This window comes from Myodes glareolus, chromosome 25 (assembly GCF_982192425.1).
Source record: "Myodes glareolus chromosome 25, mMyoGla1.1, whole genome shotgun sequence".
Lineage (NCBI taxonomy): Eukaryota > Metazoa > Chordata > Mammalia > Rodentia > Cricetidae > Myodes > Myodes glareolus.
In genome coordinates, this window is record NC_142050.1 from 22,299,566 (window position 1) to 22,318,393 (window position 18,828).

General features: G+C 40.7%; 1 protein-coding gene across 1 annotated transcript in view; it reads left to right on the forward strand.

The window, feature by feature from the left end:
* The window catches only part of Asb15 (ankyrin repeat and SOCS box containing 15), a 54,139-nt gene extending 40,046 nt beyond the window's left edge, over positions 1–14,093 (forward strand). Inside the window, exons 7-11 of the mRNA XM_048450989.3 lie at positions 2,876–3,121; positions 5,119–5,290; positions 6,842–7,412; positions 8,169–8,322; positions 11,615–14,093. Coding sequence (XP_048306946.1) covers positions 2,876–3,121; positions 5,119–5,290; positions 6,842–7,412; positions 8,169–8,322; positions 11,615–11,772 — 1,301 coding nt within the window. The 3' untranslated portion in view covers positions 11,773–14,093. The remainder of the gene's footprint in view (positions 1–2,875; positions 3,122–5,118; positions 5,291–6,841; positions 7,413–8,168; positions 8,323–11,614) is intronic.
* The last annotated feature ends 4,735 nt before the right edge of the window (positions 14,094–18,828 follow it).

Sequence of the window (18,828 nt, forward strand, 5' to 3'; positions counted from 1 at the left end):
ACAAAGAGTATCATGAAAGACGACACAGAGTTTAACTCTGAAATATAGATCACAGATAACCAGAAGAAGCTAAATTAGTTTGGTGCCAAGGTATCAAGTCTGAAGGAATACCCTCCAGGTCAGGTAGACTTGAAAGGGTGGGTTGTGTGTGCGATATGCTCTCATAAGAAGGGTGTGGCAAACAGTGGACACCCATTCCACATCACAACAGTCACACCAGACTGAAGGAAAGAGGAGATTCTGAGCGAGGCACTGAGCCTGCCCGGAAGGGTTTGCAGCCGTGACACTGGGCAGGAAAGATGGCAATCAAACCTTGCCATACATCAGCTTCTCTGGCTAATGTCCTCTGCTAATCGCTGAACAAGAATCCGCTGACTGAAGAAGAAAGAGGTTAGACTGACTGTGTATATGTGACCCAGGATAGCATTGCCATTTCTGGGAGACACAAGGTTGGAATAGGAATTTGGGGTTTGGTACTTAAGATCTATGGGCCATAATAATGGGCATCACATATCCTCACATATGATGCTTGAACAGGGAAAGAGATGTCATACTAAAGCTGGAATGCTCGGCTAGACATTCTGGATAGAAAGATATTGATTAATATAGAAAGACATTGATTAATCTTTTGCTTAAAATGTAAGAGGAAAGTTAATGTAAATGCTACAATGAAGGTGCATACTTAAAGTAAATTAAGAAAGTAAAAAAGTCATTGCATCTGCAGAAACTCTGTGGGGACCTATTTCCCTAAACTGTCTGTAGTAATATGGAGATGTTATCAATAGGACTTTTAAGCTTTACAAGAAATAGATCATCTCTGTCAGTGTAGTGGTTTTGCTTTGGGGCTACTTTGAAATTTGCTTCTCATGGCTCATTAACTTGCAAAGGAGAGATAAGAGAGCTAGTGTTATTTGTTCCATATAATTCCATGTTTAATATTTTTCTTGACTTAATTCTTCACCTTTGTATCTATTCACGAAGTATGCTCACGTGGCAAAAATAAAATAGCTTAGCTCTACTAAGGGCCACTCCTCCCGCCCAGCCATCTGGCGCTGACCTACAGTGCTTTCTACATCATCGTCGTGTTACTTGTTGAGTGGTAGGTATCAGATTGGTGGTGACCTGACACTTATTAGGGTTTTTCTGCCTTGGATGGACTCTGCTCATCCGAGGGATATGGTGTCACCTTTCTTCTGCTTAGTAGTCATCCTTACCCAGGCCTGGGAAGGGAAGAAGCTCTGGGAACTGTTTCCATGGGTTCTCGGATCTACTGACCTCCACCCTCCCCAACTTTTCACATTCACACAGCACTTCATGTCACTTCTTTCTCAAAGTGTGAGTTTCTTTCTCTCAAATCGAAGCACACCCTCCTCGGCTGTTTTCTCTCTTACTTTCCCCAGTCCGTACCCAGATGTCTTGGAACTCCCTTCTCTATGCGCTTTAGGAGTCAGAAAATCACTCTGAGCTACCATGAAAATATTTATGTATGCAGAAAATGACAAATTAGAACTAGAAATGGAAAGTCGGAAAACCACAAGTTTCCAAGAAAATCTTAAGTAATACTAAGCAATTCTAAATAGGTGGTTTTCAAATTCTATAGACCATATATGTAAAGTATACATAAAGGATTAAGCATAAAAGTGTATATATGTTTGTCCTTTATTATCAACTGTATTAAACTAATAATGTGCCTTATGGATTTAAATACTACACTTGGTTATTAGTTTAGACCAGTGCTTCTCAACCTTCCTGATGCTGTGACCATTTAATATGATTTTCCATGTTGTGGTTACCCCAAGTATAAAATTATTTCATTGATACTTTATAACTATAATTTTACAACTGTTATGAATTGTAATGTAAGTATCTGACCTGCAGGATATTTGATATGTGACCCCTAAAGGGGTCGTCACCCACAGTTTGAAAACCATGATTTAGATTATCTTTATGGATTGCCTGTGAAGGATGATTCCCTACCACCAGCATTATTGTTTCTATGAAATAATACATTCTTACAAAGTATTAAGTAAGAAGTAAAAATACAAATTTTAAAAAATTTCTTTAAGTTGAAGATTCCCTGTATGCACTGTTGTTTTCATGAAGAAGTAAAAATCTCACTACTCGTGTGTTTCATGCATGAGGCAGAAAGAAGGGCAGCTTCCCAAAGGGAAGAGCCTCATTGCTGTGATATTTTCTTCCCCAAGAAAAAAAAACCTGAAACAGTAGCACTAAAATAAAATCAGGCTCAGTCCTCTCTGCAGTGACAGCAGCTAGGATGAGGTAACACACCACAATTAGAGCCACAGAGGCGAATGGACAGTTAACAACACATGGTGCAGTAGGAGGAGGAGATGAATGTCACCTCCCTCATAGCAGCATGGTCCAGTTCTTCACCTGCTGACTGAAGGACACTCTGTTGACAAATACTATCTTTGGTGGGGAAGATAATACGTGTTTCTACGGGGGACAAACCTGATAAATGTTTATATATGGAGTACTAAGAATAATTTGTCATGTTCATATTTTATACTGGGTACTATACTAAATGGTTACTATACATTATTTAACCTGTACAACCCTATAGTTTGTTGTTCCCATTTTTTGGAAAAGAGGTTAAGGTTTGGAATGAGTCCACAAAAAGGTCTATCTTGATGATGAACATTTTTCGTGAAAATCTTACCCCACTCTGAGTCTTGAAGACTTAAACTTCACAAATAGAAATTAGGGGCTGAGAAAGAGAAATCATATACCCTTTTACAGAAGAAATGGAATAACTTATATGTATTTTGATATTAGTTTAATTCCACATAAAGCACTCATGTTGATACAACAACTTCATGGTTATATTCCTGTTCTTCTTTGAAATTATTTCAAGCTATAAAAAAGGGCTCCTATGACATGGTATCGGCACTGCTTAAATCCAACACCAGCCTTGACCAACCTTGTGTCAAGCGATGGTCAGCAATGCATGAAGCAGCTAAGCAAGGCCGGAAAGACATCATAGCCCTACTGCTGAGCCACGGAGGCAATGTGCACCTGAGAGATGGGTTTGGAGTCACGCCTTTAGGGGTTGCTGCTGAGTATGGTCACTATGATGTGTTAGAGCATCTGATCCACAAAGGTATGTGAATGAGTTACCCTGTCCTGATCTCAGACCCTCCTCTTCATTACCCATGTTCTCTTTCTCTCCTGAGTTTAAATGGGTGAGGCTTTAAATCCTAGCCCTTCATCAACCCCCAAACCACCGCTGAAGCCCTGTTGATTATGACCTGCAGAGATCTGCATGGCCAGCCCTAATTGCTTTTTCCAAACAGTCTAGTTTCCATACAGATTTGGTGGGAAGGGCTTTTCTGTCGTCTTTGCTGAATTCCTCCTCTTTTTCCACTTGTTGGTGTCATGGTGTCATAATCTCCCTTAACTGAGACTGAGAGGTTGGATCTACCTCGAATTCTTTCCCAAACCCAATTGGTTGCAAAGTACCAAGGTTTATCTTGTTTGCATGTTGCTTTCTGTCTGTCATCTTGGTCAGGTCCTTCCCATCTTCCCCAGACCATGTGCACTTTTACTAACTATTCTCCAGGTTTCCATTCTGCCTGTCAGAGACTCCGTACTGTGTACTACAACTTCGTTCCCCTTTCTCAACTACAGCCTCAAAATGTATTCTACTCAAAATGATGTATTCTACTCAAAATGCCACTGCAACTGCATTATTTAGAATTGCTTTTCAGGCTTACACTTTACTATTCCAATCCTGTGTGCCCCACTTTAAGAAACTAGAATATGAGTGTTCTTTCTGCCTCAATTTAGGTGAGATCCTTTCTCTCATTTGGAATAATATTTAGCAAAATTTAGTCAATATCTTGAGGCATTCTCATAAATCGTTTCCTAAGTCTCTTCAACAGATGGTGTCATTCCCCACCCCCAAGACTTCATAATTCTTCAACTGTACAACCAGGAACAAAAGCGCTCAATGCCTAGCTCCTAGCTCTGCCTACTCTTTATGAGACTCTTGTCTACTTAAGTGCCCAGACCCCAGATTCCTCATCTATAAGTGAACTGCACAATCCCGAAAGGATCTTGCATGGGTGAAACCCAGCATTTTTGTGCTTCCCAAAGTCACTTAATTATCACATAACTTCTAGAAACATGCTACACTCGTTTACAGACAATGAAATAGAGACACATTAAAAACCTATCTCAATTCATGAAGATAATATGGATTATCAGATTGTAAAAGGAAGGAGCGAGCTGTGTTCCCACCTGGATCCCAGCTAGCTTACCCCCGAAATAATTACACGGAAACTGTATTCTTTTAAACACTGCCTGGCCCATTAGTTTCAGCCTCTTATTGGCTAATTCTCACATCTTGCTTTAACCTATATTTAGTAATCTGTGTAGCACCATGAGGTGGTGGCTTACCAGGAAAAATCCTAACCTGTGTCTGTCTCAGAGAGGAGAGTCATGCGACTGCCTCACTGCCTTCTTCCTCCCAGCATTCTGTTCAGTCTACTCCACTCACCTATGTTCTGACCTATCAGGTCAAGCAGTTTCTTTATTAATTAACCAATGAAAGCAACAGAAATACAGAAGACCCACCTATATCATCAGATCCATAATCAAAGATGACTCTTTCCCCTATTAAGCTGATCCTACTAAAGTTGTCACCCCAGCGTTGCATACTGTACGTCCTCTAGTTACGTCATCATTTTCTGTTTCAGCTCCTTCAGTCAGGGCAGTTCAGCGTAGGGCCACACGCAGTGGTTGCACTTCATGGGTATCCATAAGTATTTGTTGGGGTGTTGTCAGCAAACTAAAGTCTCATGATCCTATTTCTGGAAGCATGCGCCCTTCGTGGCAGCTGACTTGCTCATGTTTTTGTTGTTACTCATAGGGAGTTTGTGACTCCCTATCCCTGAAAGTTTAATCAAAGCAAACATGTGGCCTAACTGTTACTGAAACTAATTTTAAAAAAAAAAAAACCAACCAACAAACAAAAAACAAACATAGGTGGTCAAAATTCTATATTGCGAAGCTTTAACCGGGAAGGGACAACAGAGGACTTTAACAGACTAACTTCACACCACTCAGCCGTCTAAGCCACGTGCTTTACACCACCAGGTGGGGATGTGTTTGCTTTGGCGGACGATGGGGCATCTGTGTTATTCGAGGCAGCAGGAGGTGGAAACCCAGACTGCATTTCCCTCCTGCTGGACTATGGAGGAAGTGGCAACGTGCCCAACAGAGCAGGGCATCTTCCAATACACCGAGCTGCTTATGAGGGACATTATCTGTGAGTAAGATATTGAGGTGACCTCTTTAGGTTCTGTGTATAGTACAGTCTCACAGTATACGATACTCCCCAAATCTCAAAGGGAAATACTCACACATTTTATATTTCAATGCTTAGAATTGATTTGATAGCTTTTCCTCTTTCATTCTATAATCTTGATTTTTACAGAATGAATTTATTCTATTCTTTTAATAACAAGTATTTCTTACAGAGGAATAAAGTTGTACATGAGAAATCTTCACCAACTGGCAAGAATGTCTTTCTGTGTTAAAAAAAAAGATTCAACAAATGGCTGGAAAGTTTCTAAACATTTTACCATTGACTGAGGATTAGAATTTGTAGTAACACTATGCTTTATTCCAGTTAATCCCTAGCATTGCCAGTCTATACATAATACTGTAATGGTAAATGTTTTATTGTTTAGAAAAGATTCATTATAAATTTAAATTTCTTTTTCCCACACAAACAGTTGGGTGGACATTTCAATCATAAAGTATGTCATAACCAACACAGTGACAGAAGTCTAAAAGCACAATATTAAACTACCCACCAAAAGACGATGGTTTTAAGAAATTAGCAACATCTCAAAAGTTCAAAATGTTTGAAGTAGCTAGACTTTCTTATATCTGGTGGCCACACTGGCAAAGCTAAGGGACCAATGACGCATAATTGATGTGAAGTGACATGCTGTTAAAGTTTACCTGGATTTACTCCCAGCGTTCATAAATTCACACATGATAGCTCTGAATTAGGCACAGGAGATCAAGTTATCCTTGCTTGTGGCCCTCAGGAATGCCTAGATGGTTAGTGAAGTGTGAAATTCACAAGTATTCATCACATGTATTTAGAAACATGAGCCAGGGACAGTTCTTTCCTCTGGATGGATGGAAGTTTGACTGAATATTAGGATTCTTCGGTTCACAAAAACTCACTTGTGAACTGTATAGGAATACATGGGCAAAATTAATAGATGGCTTAGAAATTAAGGAAAAAGAAATAATTAAGAGAATCAGAAGATTAAAACTCTATCCCTTCCTTCTATATAGAGCTTCTGAACTCAGGCAAGTCATATTCCCTCTTAAGTCTTTCTATTGTTCATCTTTAGATTAAAGAGTTGTATTTATGCTGTTCAAGATCATTTGCCAATACTGCACGATTTCTAGTGGTCAGGTTTATGCAGTGTGTTTCTCTGACATCAGAGGAACCTACTCTCTTTGGCATTTTTGCAATCACAGCTATTGACTACACAAGTTTTATTGTTAAGAGACAAAACTGTAAAGTAAGTTAAGTCTGAGGACTCAAACCTAGAACCAAACACGTAAGATCCAGGTTCTTCCTTGAGAATTTTTAGAATGATAAACTAATGAAAACCCAGGTAAATTACATTAAATTAAACAGGAGCCTCTTGACTTGTGAAGGCTAAAAATTCCATATAGAGGAAATATGGACAACTAAACAAACTGAACTCACTTATCTAATGAGAAAATTTTGTTTAATTATTTCATTTTCTTTATGCAAAGGGATGTTTAAGGAGTGGTTTCTTTGCTCTAGGGCTCTGAAATATCTCATCCCAGTAACATCTAAACATGCAATCCGGAAAAGTGGCCTAAGTCCAATTCACTCAGCAGCAGATGGACAAAATGCCCAGTGCCTGGAACTGCTGATTGATAATGGTTTTGATGTCAACGCCCTGCTTGCGGACCACATTTCGCAGAGCTATGACGATGAGAGGAAGACCGCGCTTTATTTTGCGGTCTCTAACAATGATATTCACTGCACAGAAGTCCTTCTGGCTGCAGGTGCAGACCCCAACTTAGATCCCCTCAACTGTCTACTTGTGGCAGTGAGGGCCAGCAGCCATGAAATTGTCCGGCTGCTCCTCTCCTACGGAGCTAATGTCAACTGTTATTTCATGCATGTGAATGACACTCGCTTCCCCAGCGCCATCCAGTATGCCCTCAATGACGAGGTTATGCTGAGGCTCCTGCTGAATAACGGCTACCAAGTGGAGCTGTGCTTTGAATGCATGCACGGAGACATTTTTGGAAATTCATTCGTGTGGTCAGAGATAGAGGAGGAAGGACTGCCAGGATGGACATCTTGTATAATAAAAGATAACCCGGTGAGTTGCATTCTTTTCTTCATTTTGGGTTGGTATCCTAATTCATGATTGTCTCAAGACTCTTCAAGTTTTGGTTTTTTGAAACCTCCCCCCAGTTGATCAATAGTATGTTGCTTAACTTTTATTTATTTGTAAAACTTCCACATTTCTTCCTGTTACTGATTCCTAGATATATACCATTAGGGTATTAAACACTAGTGAATGACTTTGGTATTAAGTCTTCTTTTATAGCCCAATGTTTAATCTGTTCTGGAGAGTGTTCTATGCTCTAAGTAAAATATATAATCTACAGTTTAATTCATAAAATTTCATTCATTTGAGGATGCTACAAGCAAAGAAAAATCAATTTTAATTTATATGCTTCTTATTTTTGACTTATTACTGTAGACAGAGAAGCATAGAGTGGGTCAGGAAATAAGGCTGTTTCTTTTCTGGGATTGGAAAGAGAGTGCCAAATCACTTTAAAATGTATGCAATTATCCACTCGTGTCCAGTTTATGGGACATTGGGGCTAGAGGGAAAAAAGGTTGGGTCTTCCTTGCCATGCTCACTCTGCTCCAGAGAGAGCCCTGAGTATGTACTTAGTCTTATTAGTTCAATGAAATAATTGTGGTGTCTCTTTTTCAGTTCTGTTCATCACAAACAGGAATATTTTCCTTCCTGTAAAAAGATGAAGAGTAACTTTTCATAGCAATGCTGATTATGTGTATGCTATATTTGAAGCATCACTAAATTAACCGTTATCAATTTTCTCAGTTCTGTGAGTTTATTACAGTTCCATGGCTGAAGCACCTGGTAGGCAGCATCGTCCGTGTACTAATAGATTACATGGATTATGTCCCTCTGTGTGCTAAACTGAAGTCTGCACTAGAAGTACAGAGGGAGTGGCCAGAAATCCGCCAAATAATAGGTAAAAATGAAAGTTTCCTTGACTTTAAATTTTCTTTGTTTACTGTGCGTATGTGTGATTGTGAATGTGACTGAGTGTGTGCGTCTATCCTTAGAAAGGTTTACAATTAGCAATGACCATAGTCGTCCTGAGCATCCTTCACTCACCAAATTTGGTGTGGAAATACCAATTCCTGCAAAAGGAAAGAAATAATAAATGATGGCTCCTGATCTGAGGGAGGAAACGCATGAGAATGAGCTGGAACATCTGCTCTCACCGGGCAGCCCAGAAACTCAGTGACTACCAGAACTGGGTCAGCAGAGACCAGAAGCCAATGTGATTCAGTGACCAAACAAGACCATTCAAGGTTCAAAAACACAGTTGTTTCTGTGGGTAACATAAAATATGTTCAGAATGTCTTAAAACCTGAAAATGATCTTTTCAAAGGGATTATAGAAAACCACTGATGTTGAAAATTGTTAAAAACACTTAACAATTTTTTTCTGCCTTGTTTATATTACACATGCCACAAATAATCAGAATATATGAGCAAAAACTCTTCTTGAAAACATCTCAAATAGTAAGTATAAATTACCATAGCTATCATGGTATACCCTGAATAAATGAATGGATGCGTTCGTTACACCTTGGCAACTGTCAGTATCATACTACGAAGGTCACAGATGGGATAAACTAATGGCCAAAGAGATCAGACATAAGAATGAGCAATCTGTGGACCCAGCTACCACCTTTCAAAAAATAGAGGATCCAATGGGACATGGAACTACACCATGCGTGGCAATACATTTCAGCTGTGAGAAAACATAGGCATTTGGGTTCGTCAGTGATTAAGTGACATGATAGAAAATGGATGGAAAAAGAGCTTGAAGATACAAAAGATTTTTAAAGGATATTGATAATGTTTTAACCCTCCAGCTATAGGAACGTCCCGGAGGAATGGCATCTGATGCCGTCTTCTGGCCAACTATGCATATACACATTCATTTGCACTGTCACACTCACGTGGGCACGCGCACATGTGCGTGCACACACACACACAACAGAAAGAAATGTTAGGAGTAATTCACTTCAGTGATGAAAGTGACCCCATTTTTCTTCTATTTGATCATAAAATTTCAAATTACATCCTTTGAATACTAAAACAAAGTTAGCCTTGGTGGCCTGCAATCCCAGTATTTGGAGGCCAAGGCAGGAAGGTCATAGTTTTACCCATCATATAATTAGTGTGGGGACAGATTGCTTAGATGAGGAAACTTCGAAAGGAGGTGACAGTTGTACGTAAGAACTGTGGTGAGAAGGGAGAGTAAAGGCTGGCAAGGCTGTGCAAGCATCCTCTGTGGCTGACAAAGTTCTGGTTCGTAACCTGAGAGGTAGCAAAGGCTGCGCATCTGCTTGATACTGTAACTTATGAAACTGTGCATGTTTGTAGGTAGACTCATGTTTAAAAATTTCAGACCCAAAAGGCTTAAATGGTTTGGCTATTTCAAAATGAAAGCCCCACTAAACCATAAATTGATTTCCAAAGTTTTGGGCACAGGGAATAACAAAGCCAGGATCTGAGTCCTGTTTATATTGCTTGGTAACTCATCTTTTCCTGCCTTAATTACTGTTATTTCTGTCATAAGGAGCATGGACTTTGCCAGGAAATGAGAATTAATGGTCCATGTGTTTTTATTGCAATTGAATTTCTACTTGTGATGATTTTAGAAAGACACTCCAGGTAAGGGTGAAGTCAGGATGCTTTTCTGTTATTTCAGTGGTTTATTTCTGCAGTCAGCTTGTCGGCTAGTTGCTGTGAGCCTGGTAAACCACTGGATGTCAGGGTTTCTTCAGTTATAGAAAGGTGGTTGGTTTGTTAAGGAACGAAATAAAACAGCTCTTTTATTAAAACAGGGGAGGGTACATATTTTGGAGATAGTATTTTCACCTCGAGTTTAAAGAAAATGTCATAATTTATATACGTATCTCAGGTTGGCCTCAAACCTGTGACCTTCCTGCCTGGGCCTCCAAATGCTGACTCCATATGCCACCAAGGTTAACTTTGTTTTAATATTAGAAGAATGTGATTTGCAATTTTATAATCATATAGAACAAAAATGGAATGATTTTCATCTTTGAAGGGAATTGCTCCTAACGTTTCTTTTGGGGTGTGTGTGTGTGTGTGTGTGTGTGTGTGTGTGTGTGTGTGTGGTGTACACCCACATGAATGTGGCAGGGTAGCAGCACAAGTAAATGTGTGTGTGCATATGGAGGTCAGAAGTCAGCATCCGATGCTATCCTTCTGAGCCTTTCTGACTAGGTAGGCTGGCCAGCCAGGGCACTTCAAAGATCTACCTGTTTCTGCCTCCCTAGTATTGTGATTATAAGCATGCACACCACGCCTGAATTTTTCCCTTGGTTCTGGGATACAACTCAAGTCTTTATGCTCACACGGCAGACATACTACCTCCTGAGCTGTCTCCCCTCTCCCATAACATTTATTGAATGTTATGATCCAGGGTATCAAGGATTTTTCTAGCTGTTTACATGAACTATTTAGCCTCAGACGATCCTACGCAGGAGATATTATTGCTGTCCACCTCACATAAATGAGAATACTAATTAAATGGGTTAAGACACTTGTGCAAGGTCACACAAAATCGCACAGGCAGGATCTTAATCCCGGCTGCCTGAGCACAGGGCCAGCATTCACTTGTGTACTTGGACTATGCTGCCCTTCACTGGTTCTTTTTGTCAGCACAAAACATTAGTGTTTAATTCTAACATAAAGTAAGAATTTGAAAAATTAGATTTACATAACACCAGATACATAATTGTTAGTATCTGGTGTGTAGCAGACACTGGAAACCAGCCTCAGAATGAATTGTGGGTGACTTATGAAATCATCCAGTGGTGTTTTACTGGTAATTATTCATCAGAAAGACTAGTAGAAAAGAGAGGAAGTAAAGAAATCTGTCTGTGGGATATGCAGTTATTTAAAAAAGAGAAATGTGTGACCATTTGCTTTTGAAAATCAAATCCGTCTGTTAACAAACTGTAGCTGGATGCCCATCGGGAGCCAGGCTTGGCTCCTGGCACAGCCGCAGATGGAACTCCCATCCTCTTGGAGCTGGAATCCAGAGGAAAGGGCGGGAGGACTTCACCGAAATGTAAATTGAGGTCAGAATCATCAGCTGTTAATGGCGCTCGCTTTCAGAAACCATAGCTCAGGCTGCTTTGAAAAAACCCTGTATCGCCAATGTAAAGCCAGTGGAACATCTTAATTCCCTGCTTGTTTTCCCATTTCTCTTAGAGAATCCTTGCTCACTCAAGCATCTGTGCCGGTTGAAAATTCGCAGACTTATGGGACGGCAGCGACTCTGCCAGCCAGCCTCCGTGGAGAAGCTTCCTTTGCCGGCAGCGATTCGAAGATACTTATTATTTAAAGAATATGATCTCTACGGACAATAGCTGAAGTTAAATATCACTTTTAAATGATACTTTAAAATGTGATTCTTAAAGAGTTTTCAAATGTGGTTCCCCTAGAGAGAAGTCATTGGAATCGTTTTGTATTCTTAAGTGTATTTAAATCCATGGAGAATCTGGTAGCTGTGTCGTATCCCTACGGGAAGAACATGAACACTCCTAAAAACTTTCAGGTTCCTAAGACAAGCAGTATCCTGTGTTTGAACTTCGACTGACTGTCTTCAGCTCTTACAAGTCTTCAAATCCTCCCTATCAGTTGAATGTCAATGACTGAGAGTCTAGGCTAAAAAGCAAATAACCACTTTCTTAAAGCCCCACACACATCTGCCAGCTGCTGGCCTGTTCTATTGTTAGAACGACTCCTCTAGAAGAGCCGCTGGGTACTTGCAGGCTCACCCTGGAACCTGGCTCCCCCACCCCTACTCCCAGCCCTTTCCTCCTTGGCTCAGGCCCCCTAACAACTTCCTTGTTGTTGAATTTGGAAAACAACTTTCACTCCCTCTTCCTGTTGATTCTTGCAGCCTCTAACTCCATTTCCTGTTCCTTCCTTAGCTTTCGTCATATGGATATGTCGCTCTTTCTCCTCTCCGCCCTTCTCCTGGCCTGTGTCTCTGCTACGTGTCCAGCTTCCTCCAGTTCTCTAGGTTAGAGACATGTCCTCTGGGAAACTCCATTCACTTTCACGGTTGCGATCCTATTACTGGGGACTATAGCATTTACAGATGAAGTTCAACCTTCTGTCTCCTTGTGCTTCAGGTCTGGCAGTGGCAAACACTGACGGAATGGACCTCTAAACACACAGATAGCTTCAGTTTGACGTGTCCTCAAATCCTCCCTTCACTAAACACTTTCCTCGGCACCTTCTGGAGCTCGACAGCAGCACAATCAATTTGCTTTGCAGGAGAAAAAGACCTGGTAGCAGTCTTGACCTGCCCTCCCCTTGCCCAGCATTTTCTCACCGAGCTCACCCGGCATGCCAACTCACTACATGCCATTGAGTTTTTCCTGTAATGCCACCATTTCCTGTCCAGTCCCACAAATTCCACTCTACATCTGACTGTAGTCTTCTTTTTCCTGAGACAAGACATTGCTGCTTCTCTGGCTCGCCTGCCTTTGTCTTCCAGAGTCTACATACAGCATTCCAGGATGACCTTCCAGAGACTTAACCATAGTTCATTCCCTTGCAAAAGATCACTCCCATTATTGTGGGATAGAAATCTTGAGTTCTCACATGGCCTCCATGCTTACCTATCTCCTTTCTCTTTAGCTTCTCTGCATCCTCCCACCCCACTCAGCACTGCCATTGCTAGCCGTGTCTTCTAGAGCAGATCCCCAGGTTTTATAGTTTTATAAAATAAAATATGGTTTACTAATTAAAAAAAAACAAGGTCCATCTATAATCACCATTTCATTTCTAAGAGGGGTTATTCCTTAGAATACTAGACAACAAGATGGTGGTCACCTTAGCTGTTAAAATGGATTGACATTAGCTTTGGAAGACTGGCCACGCTTTTATCATCTCTGCAGTGACACGCTGAACTTCACTGCGGTCCCCAAGTCTTAGGATCCCTTTGATGGGAATCACTATAAACCTCAGGACCTTTATGTTTCCATCACCTTCTACCCGACGATCTCTTTTTCCTTGGCCCTCTCCCACCAATTAACAGACTGCTACGCTGCAGAGCTTGGCTCAGCTGTTGCTCCCTCTGGATGGAAGCCACTGCCCAGAGCTGCTCAGACGGTATTGTACTCATCTACGTCACACTAGACTGGAAGCTCCATGAGGGCAGGACCATGTCCGCTTTGTTTCCCAGTGTGTGCTCAAAGCCAAACACATTCCCTAGAATATGAATGTTACACAAAAACGAGACAGAAATAATCAGTGACTTCATGGTGAAAAGAGAGGTTTGAATCTCTGACTTGGATGTATACACTTAGTAACGTAATTTTTAAAATTGACTATTCTTAACATTTTAATAGTGTATTTTTTACATTAATTTTGTTGTGAGAGGGAATATTCTCTTGGTAGTAATATCCCACTAGTTTGTAAATTTTCTGACATGCATTTGCTTTCAGTTATCTTTGAAAAATAAGTAAGTCTGGAGCGAAATCTGTATCCTTAGGGTTATGGCTCTACTGTATTATATTTCCTTGAGTATTTTTAATACAAACCATATCATAATATATTTACTTTGAACTATGATGTTTCATGTATAAGAGTTCATAATTTTTGTGCTGCTTTCTTCATTGTGCTTAAAATGTATTCTTATAGATACTGCTTTAAATAAATGAAAAATAGAACCGAAGCTGTAAGTCTGCTGTTTGACACTTCAGATATTAAATGTATTTGGGGTAAATAAGTGCAAGAACTATTTGGATATAAAGATATAAACTGGGTACACATGGTAAGGTTTTTAAGGTTATTGCCTTGACTTTCGAAAGAGCAGAATTCTTCGCAAGGATTAGAAATGATGCTGTCTCTGACACTCGTCACAATTTGGACCATTCCAGCAGTGTTTCTGTTTTTGAGAGAGCCAGGAAGAAAGGAGAAGGAATTCCTGTCTGACGAGAACTGTGGACACCCTCCCGTGTCACTTTATCTGGAAGAGGGCAACAGCTGCTCCCCACAGCCAGGCTAAGCAGCCAAGCACGCAACAGCGGTGCCAATGTCCCCAGTGTGCACTGACGGGGTGTGGATGCCATCTCCCCATGCTGCCAAGCTGCTTGGGGCTGTTTTGGTCACTGCCGCTCTTGTTAAGAGTCATTCAGAGAACCTGGGTGGGAAAGAGTGGAAATGATCTCCCAGCTGAGTGGGTTTGGAGTTAATTTTTCTATAGGTTGCAGTCAAGTCATACTTGAAACCTTGTTCTTCTTGAAGAACATGTTTTAATCATTTTAACATTACATGGCATATTTCCATGCAGAAAAGACAATGCAGAAGATGAGGAAAGAATTATTCAAATATGCAACTCACCCTTCGATGCAGGATTTTTAAAAAATCAATATATGCATCAGACAGCATGAAAAACACAAGAGTCACGACAGAAAATATTTAATCTTTTTAATAATCCAATTTACTAGATATTCCTATCCAAATTTTGAGTTTTAAGTCCCATTACTCTTGTGTATGCACCTACCTCTCAAATCATAAATTATTTTAGATATATAAAAAATTATATAAATCTACTTCAACTTATTCATTTTAAAATTAACATTACACATGCATATACACATAGACTATAATACATGTGTAGGATATATGTGCACTTAATGTAACACTTCTGTACATATACACATTCTAATATATCATACTATTGCAATGGCATATAGTCTTAGTTAAGGTTCAATTCTTGTGATACAACAAGAATTGACCAAAAGCAGCTTCAGGAGAAAACGGTTTCTTACAGCTAGCAGCCCATCATCCAGGGAAGTCAGGCAGGAACCTGAGGGAGGAGCCTATGCAGAAGTCATGGAGGAGGGCATGTTATCATTTAAACACTGGTGACCCAAGGCCTGTCCCACAAGGGGTGGTCTTACGAGGGGCAGCAGCGGATCTCCTTGGCTCATGAGAGACAGACAGATACCCTATGCAAGAGAGAGTTGGGATATAGAGTTTATTTAGGGAGTCATGGAAGAGAAAGGGAAGGGGAGGCAGGTAAGAGAAGAGGGGAAGGGAGAAAGGAGAGAGGCAGAAGCTACCTCTCCAGAAGGACTGAGAGAAAGGCGGGGGAGGGAGAGAGAGCACAGGCAAGCAGGCACAGCACAGGATAGAGAGGAGGCACGAGACCCACTTGACTCAGCAGTGGAAGGGGGCGGAGATTGGGAATGGGTGGGACTTGTCTCTTAAAGGAACAGGGTACCCAGGTGAAAGGCCAGGTCAGCAGATTACAACAGTGTTGTTAACTGGCTTGTTCTCCATGGATTGCTCAGCCTGCATTTATGTCATCCAGGAACACTTATCCAGGGGTGGCACCACCCAAATTGGTCTATAATCTAGATCAATCTATAATAATAAAAAAAAATGGTTCACAGACTTGCCTATAGGCTAATCTCATGGAGACATCTTCTCAATTGAGAGTTCATCTTCGGAAATGACTCTAGTTTATGACAAGTTTACCAAAACTAACCAGTACATGTATATGATACAAGAACATGTGCTTTGGATGAAGCATTCATTACCTTAAGTGCAATATCCCAGGCACAGAAAGATAGAAATCACAAGATCTCACTTGATGTGGGATTTTCCTATGTACGCTGTGATTACCATTAATGAATAAAGAACCGCTTTGAGCCTATAGCAGAGCAAGGTGGAGCAGAACTAGGCAGGGAGGACTGGACTGAATGCTGGGAGAAGGAAGGGCTGAGTCGAGGGATGCCATGGAGCTGCCACTGCCCGAGATAAATGTGCCGAAACTTTGCTTCTAGGCCATGGCCTCATGTTGATGCACAGATTAATGGAGATGGGTTAAACTAGGATGTAAGAGTTAGCCAATAAGAAGCTAGAGCTAAGGGCCAAGTCGTGATTTAATTAATATAGTTTCTGTGTGATTATTTCGGTTCTGGGCAGCCAGGATGAACAAGTGGGTCTTCCTCCAACACTTATATGCAGAACCTCAAAAGACAAAACAGAAGCAGAAAATAGGACTTATCATAAATTGTTAGGTAGGAGAGAGCATTGGGTATATTTCAATTAAATGATACCAATTATCAGACATGAATAAATTTTAAATGTTTACATAAACATGGTGACTGTCATTAATAACAAATGCAGTGTATATTTACATGTGAATTACTTTTCTCCTTTTTCTCATGGAATATTTGGAAGCAGGCAGCCTAAGGATTGAAGGGTTTATTTTGGCTCATGGTTTGAGAGGGTCCGATTCACTGTGACGGAAGAGGCATAGCCATAGGAGCATAAGGCTGTTTTCTCACATTTGGCTGAATAAGGAAATGGAACAGTGAAAGTTGGTTGGTACCCATCTGGCGTTCTTTTGGCTTGTTCACTGAGTCTAGATCCCTAGTCCATGGGGGTAATACCACAAACTTTAGGATGGGTCTTTCCTTCTACATTAATCCTCTCTAGAAATGCTCTCATAGACATACCCAGAGATATGTCTTGTAAGTGATTCCAAATCCAGACAAGTTGACAATGAAGATTAGCCATCACAATATAAAAACTACCGGAAGAGTTCTGCTTCTTGTTCTGCCAAGACATGAGAAGACTTGTCCCTACCTGCACACTCATCCTCCATGAAGCCATTCATTGCCATGCCTTCTCTACTGCGCTGGACTGCAGAAGAGGCCCAGGTCCATGCTCATCTTTCATAAAGCAACCTGCCACCATGCCTTTCCCACCTTGAGGGGATGTATCTCTTCAAACATGAGTCAAATAAATTCTGCATCCTGCAAATTTATTTTTGTTTGGTATTTGGTCACATCAATTAGAAAAACAACCAATACAGAAAATTGGTACCAGGTAGTTGAGATGAGGAGGTCATAGACTTTCTGAAATGGTTTGTAAAAGTAAGGAAGGAAGTTTGGAACTTCAGGCTAAACACGTTCAAGAACACTCAAGAACGTTGATTCCAATGACAACTTGAAAGTTATAATGTCAACCAAAGACAGGTAACGCAAAGTTCCTCATGAGTTTTCACAGGAAAATGAAGGATGACATCAGGACTTTGAATAGAGATCATTGATGACATATTATGGCAAAGCATCAGACTGCATTCCATCCATGTCTTAAAATTTTCAGTGACTCTAAACTAAAAAGTAATAAACTATGTATTTTGGCAGAAGAATACAGCATAATATCCAGGCTGTGGCATAGTTTGTACTCGCTTCTTCTAGCCAGATTATGGCGAGAAAATAGAGCAGAAAGATAGGAAAAATGTGGTGTTTGACAAGGAAAGATAATTGGACCTCAGTTAAAGACAGGGTAGTTGATGCAATTGTTACAGATTTTAATGACTGTGGCTGTGATCTAAGAGACTCACATATGACTTGAACTGGCACCCAAACTTAATGCAGTGTTGTATTTACAGGCCCACAAGATGCAAGGGTGAAGGGGCCATGTAAGCTTACTTCCAACTTCAGAAGGCCTTTGAGACCAGACAATATGTAGCAAGGTTGGATTCTCTACAAGAACTCTTGAGCAGGCTAGTGTAGAGCTGTAGATGTACAGCCTAAGCTACTGTGGAGTCTCTAGGATACTGGAGACGCCAGAAATTTGGATATCTGCTGAGGAAAGCTGAAAGTGTCAAGTGGAGGTGGCTGGAGGAAGGCCATGTAGGATGCAAGCAAACTAGTTGATGAAGGACTGCCTAAGCCCATTAGTGCCCACATGTTACCCCATGACCTGGACCAGGAGCTGCAATGCCTGGGTTACTGTCTTCCTTTGGTGTGACCTCTCCGTGTTGTGTCTCTTTTCTCCCTTTTGGAATGACAATGCTTGATGAATGTATGTGACATGTTTTGTGACATTTTTTTAACATGGGTTCATAATTAAGACATCACCTTGAGTTTTAGAAGAGACCTTGGACTTTCAAACTGTATCAGAGCTGTAAGACTAAATTTCACTAAATACATTTTTTTATGACGAGATGAACATAGCCAATGAGGGGCAGGGATAGAATGCTATCCTTGAACACCCATGTATTGGAACACACATTTAAACAGCTGGTGTTGCTGTTTTGTTTTGAAGGTGGTAGAAATTTTAGGAGGTGAGACTGAGCTGGAGGGAATATAGGGGAACCTTGAGACTTCATAACCAGGTTCACTTTCCTAACCTGTGTCTGTTTCCTGGTTGCTTTCCTGTCTGTTTCCAATGTAACCAGTACCTGTGTACTCCTGCTACATTGCCAGTCATCAGACCTTCCCCAACATGGTAGATGGTGGGTTACATTTTCTCAAACCATAAACCAGAACAAATCCTCCCTACTCACCAAAACCTCCCCAAAAAAGAGAAAGAAAAAGACTTTAGATAGTCTCACCATAAGAAAGGTTAAGTATGTGAGACAATACATATGCTAATTCCCTCAA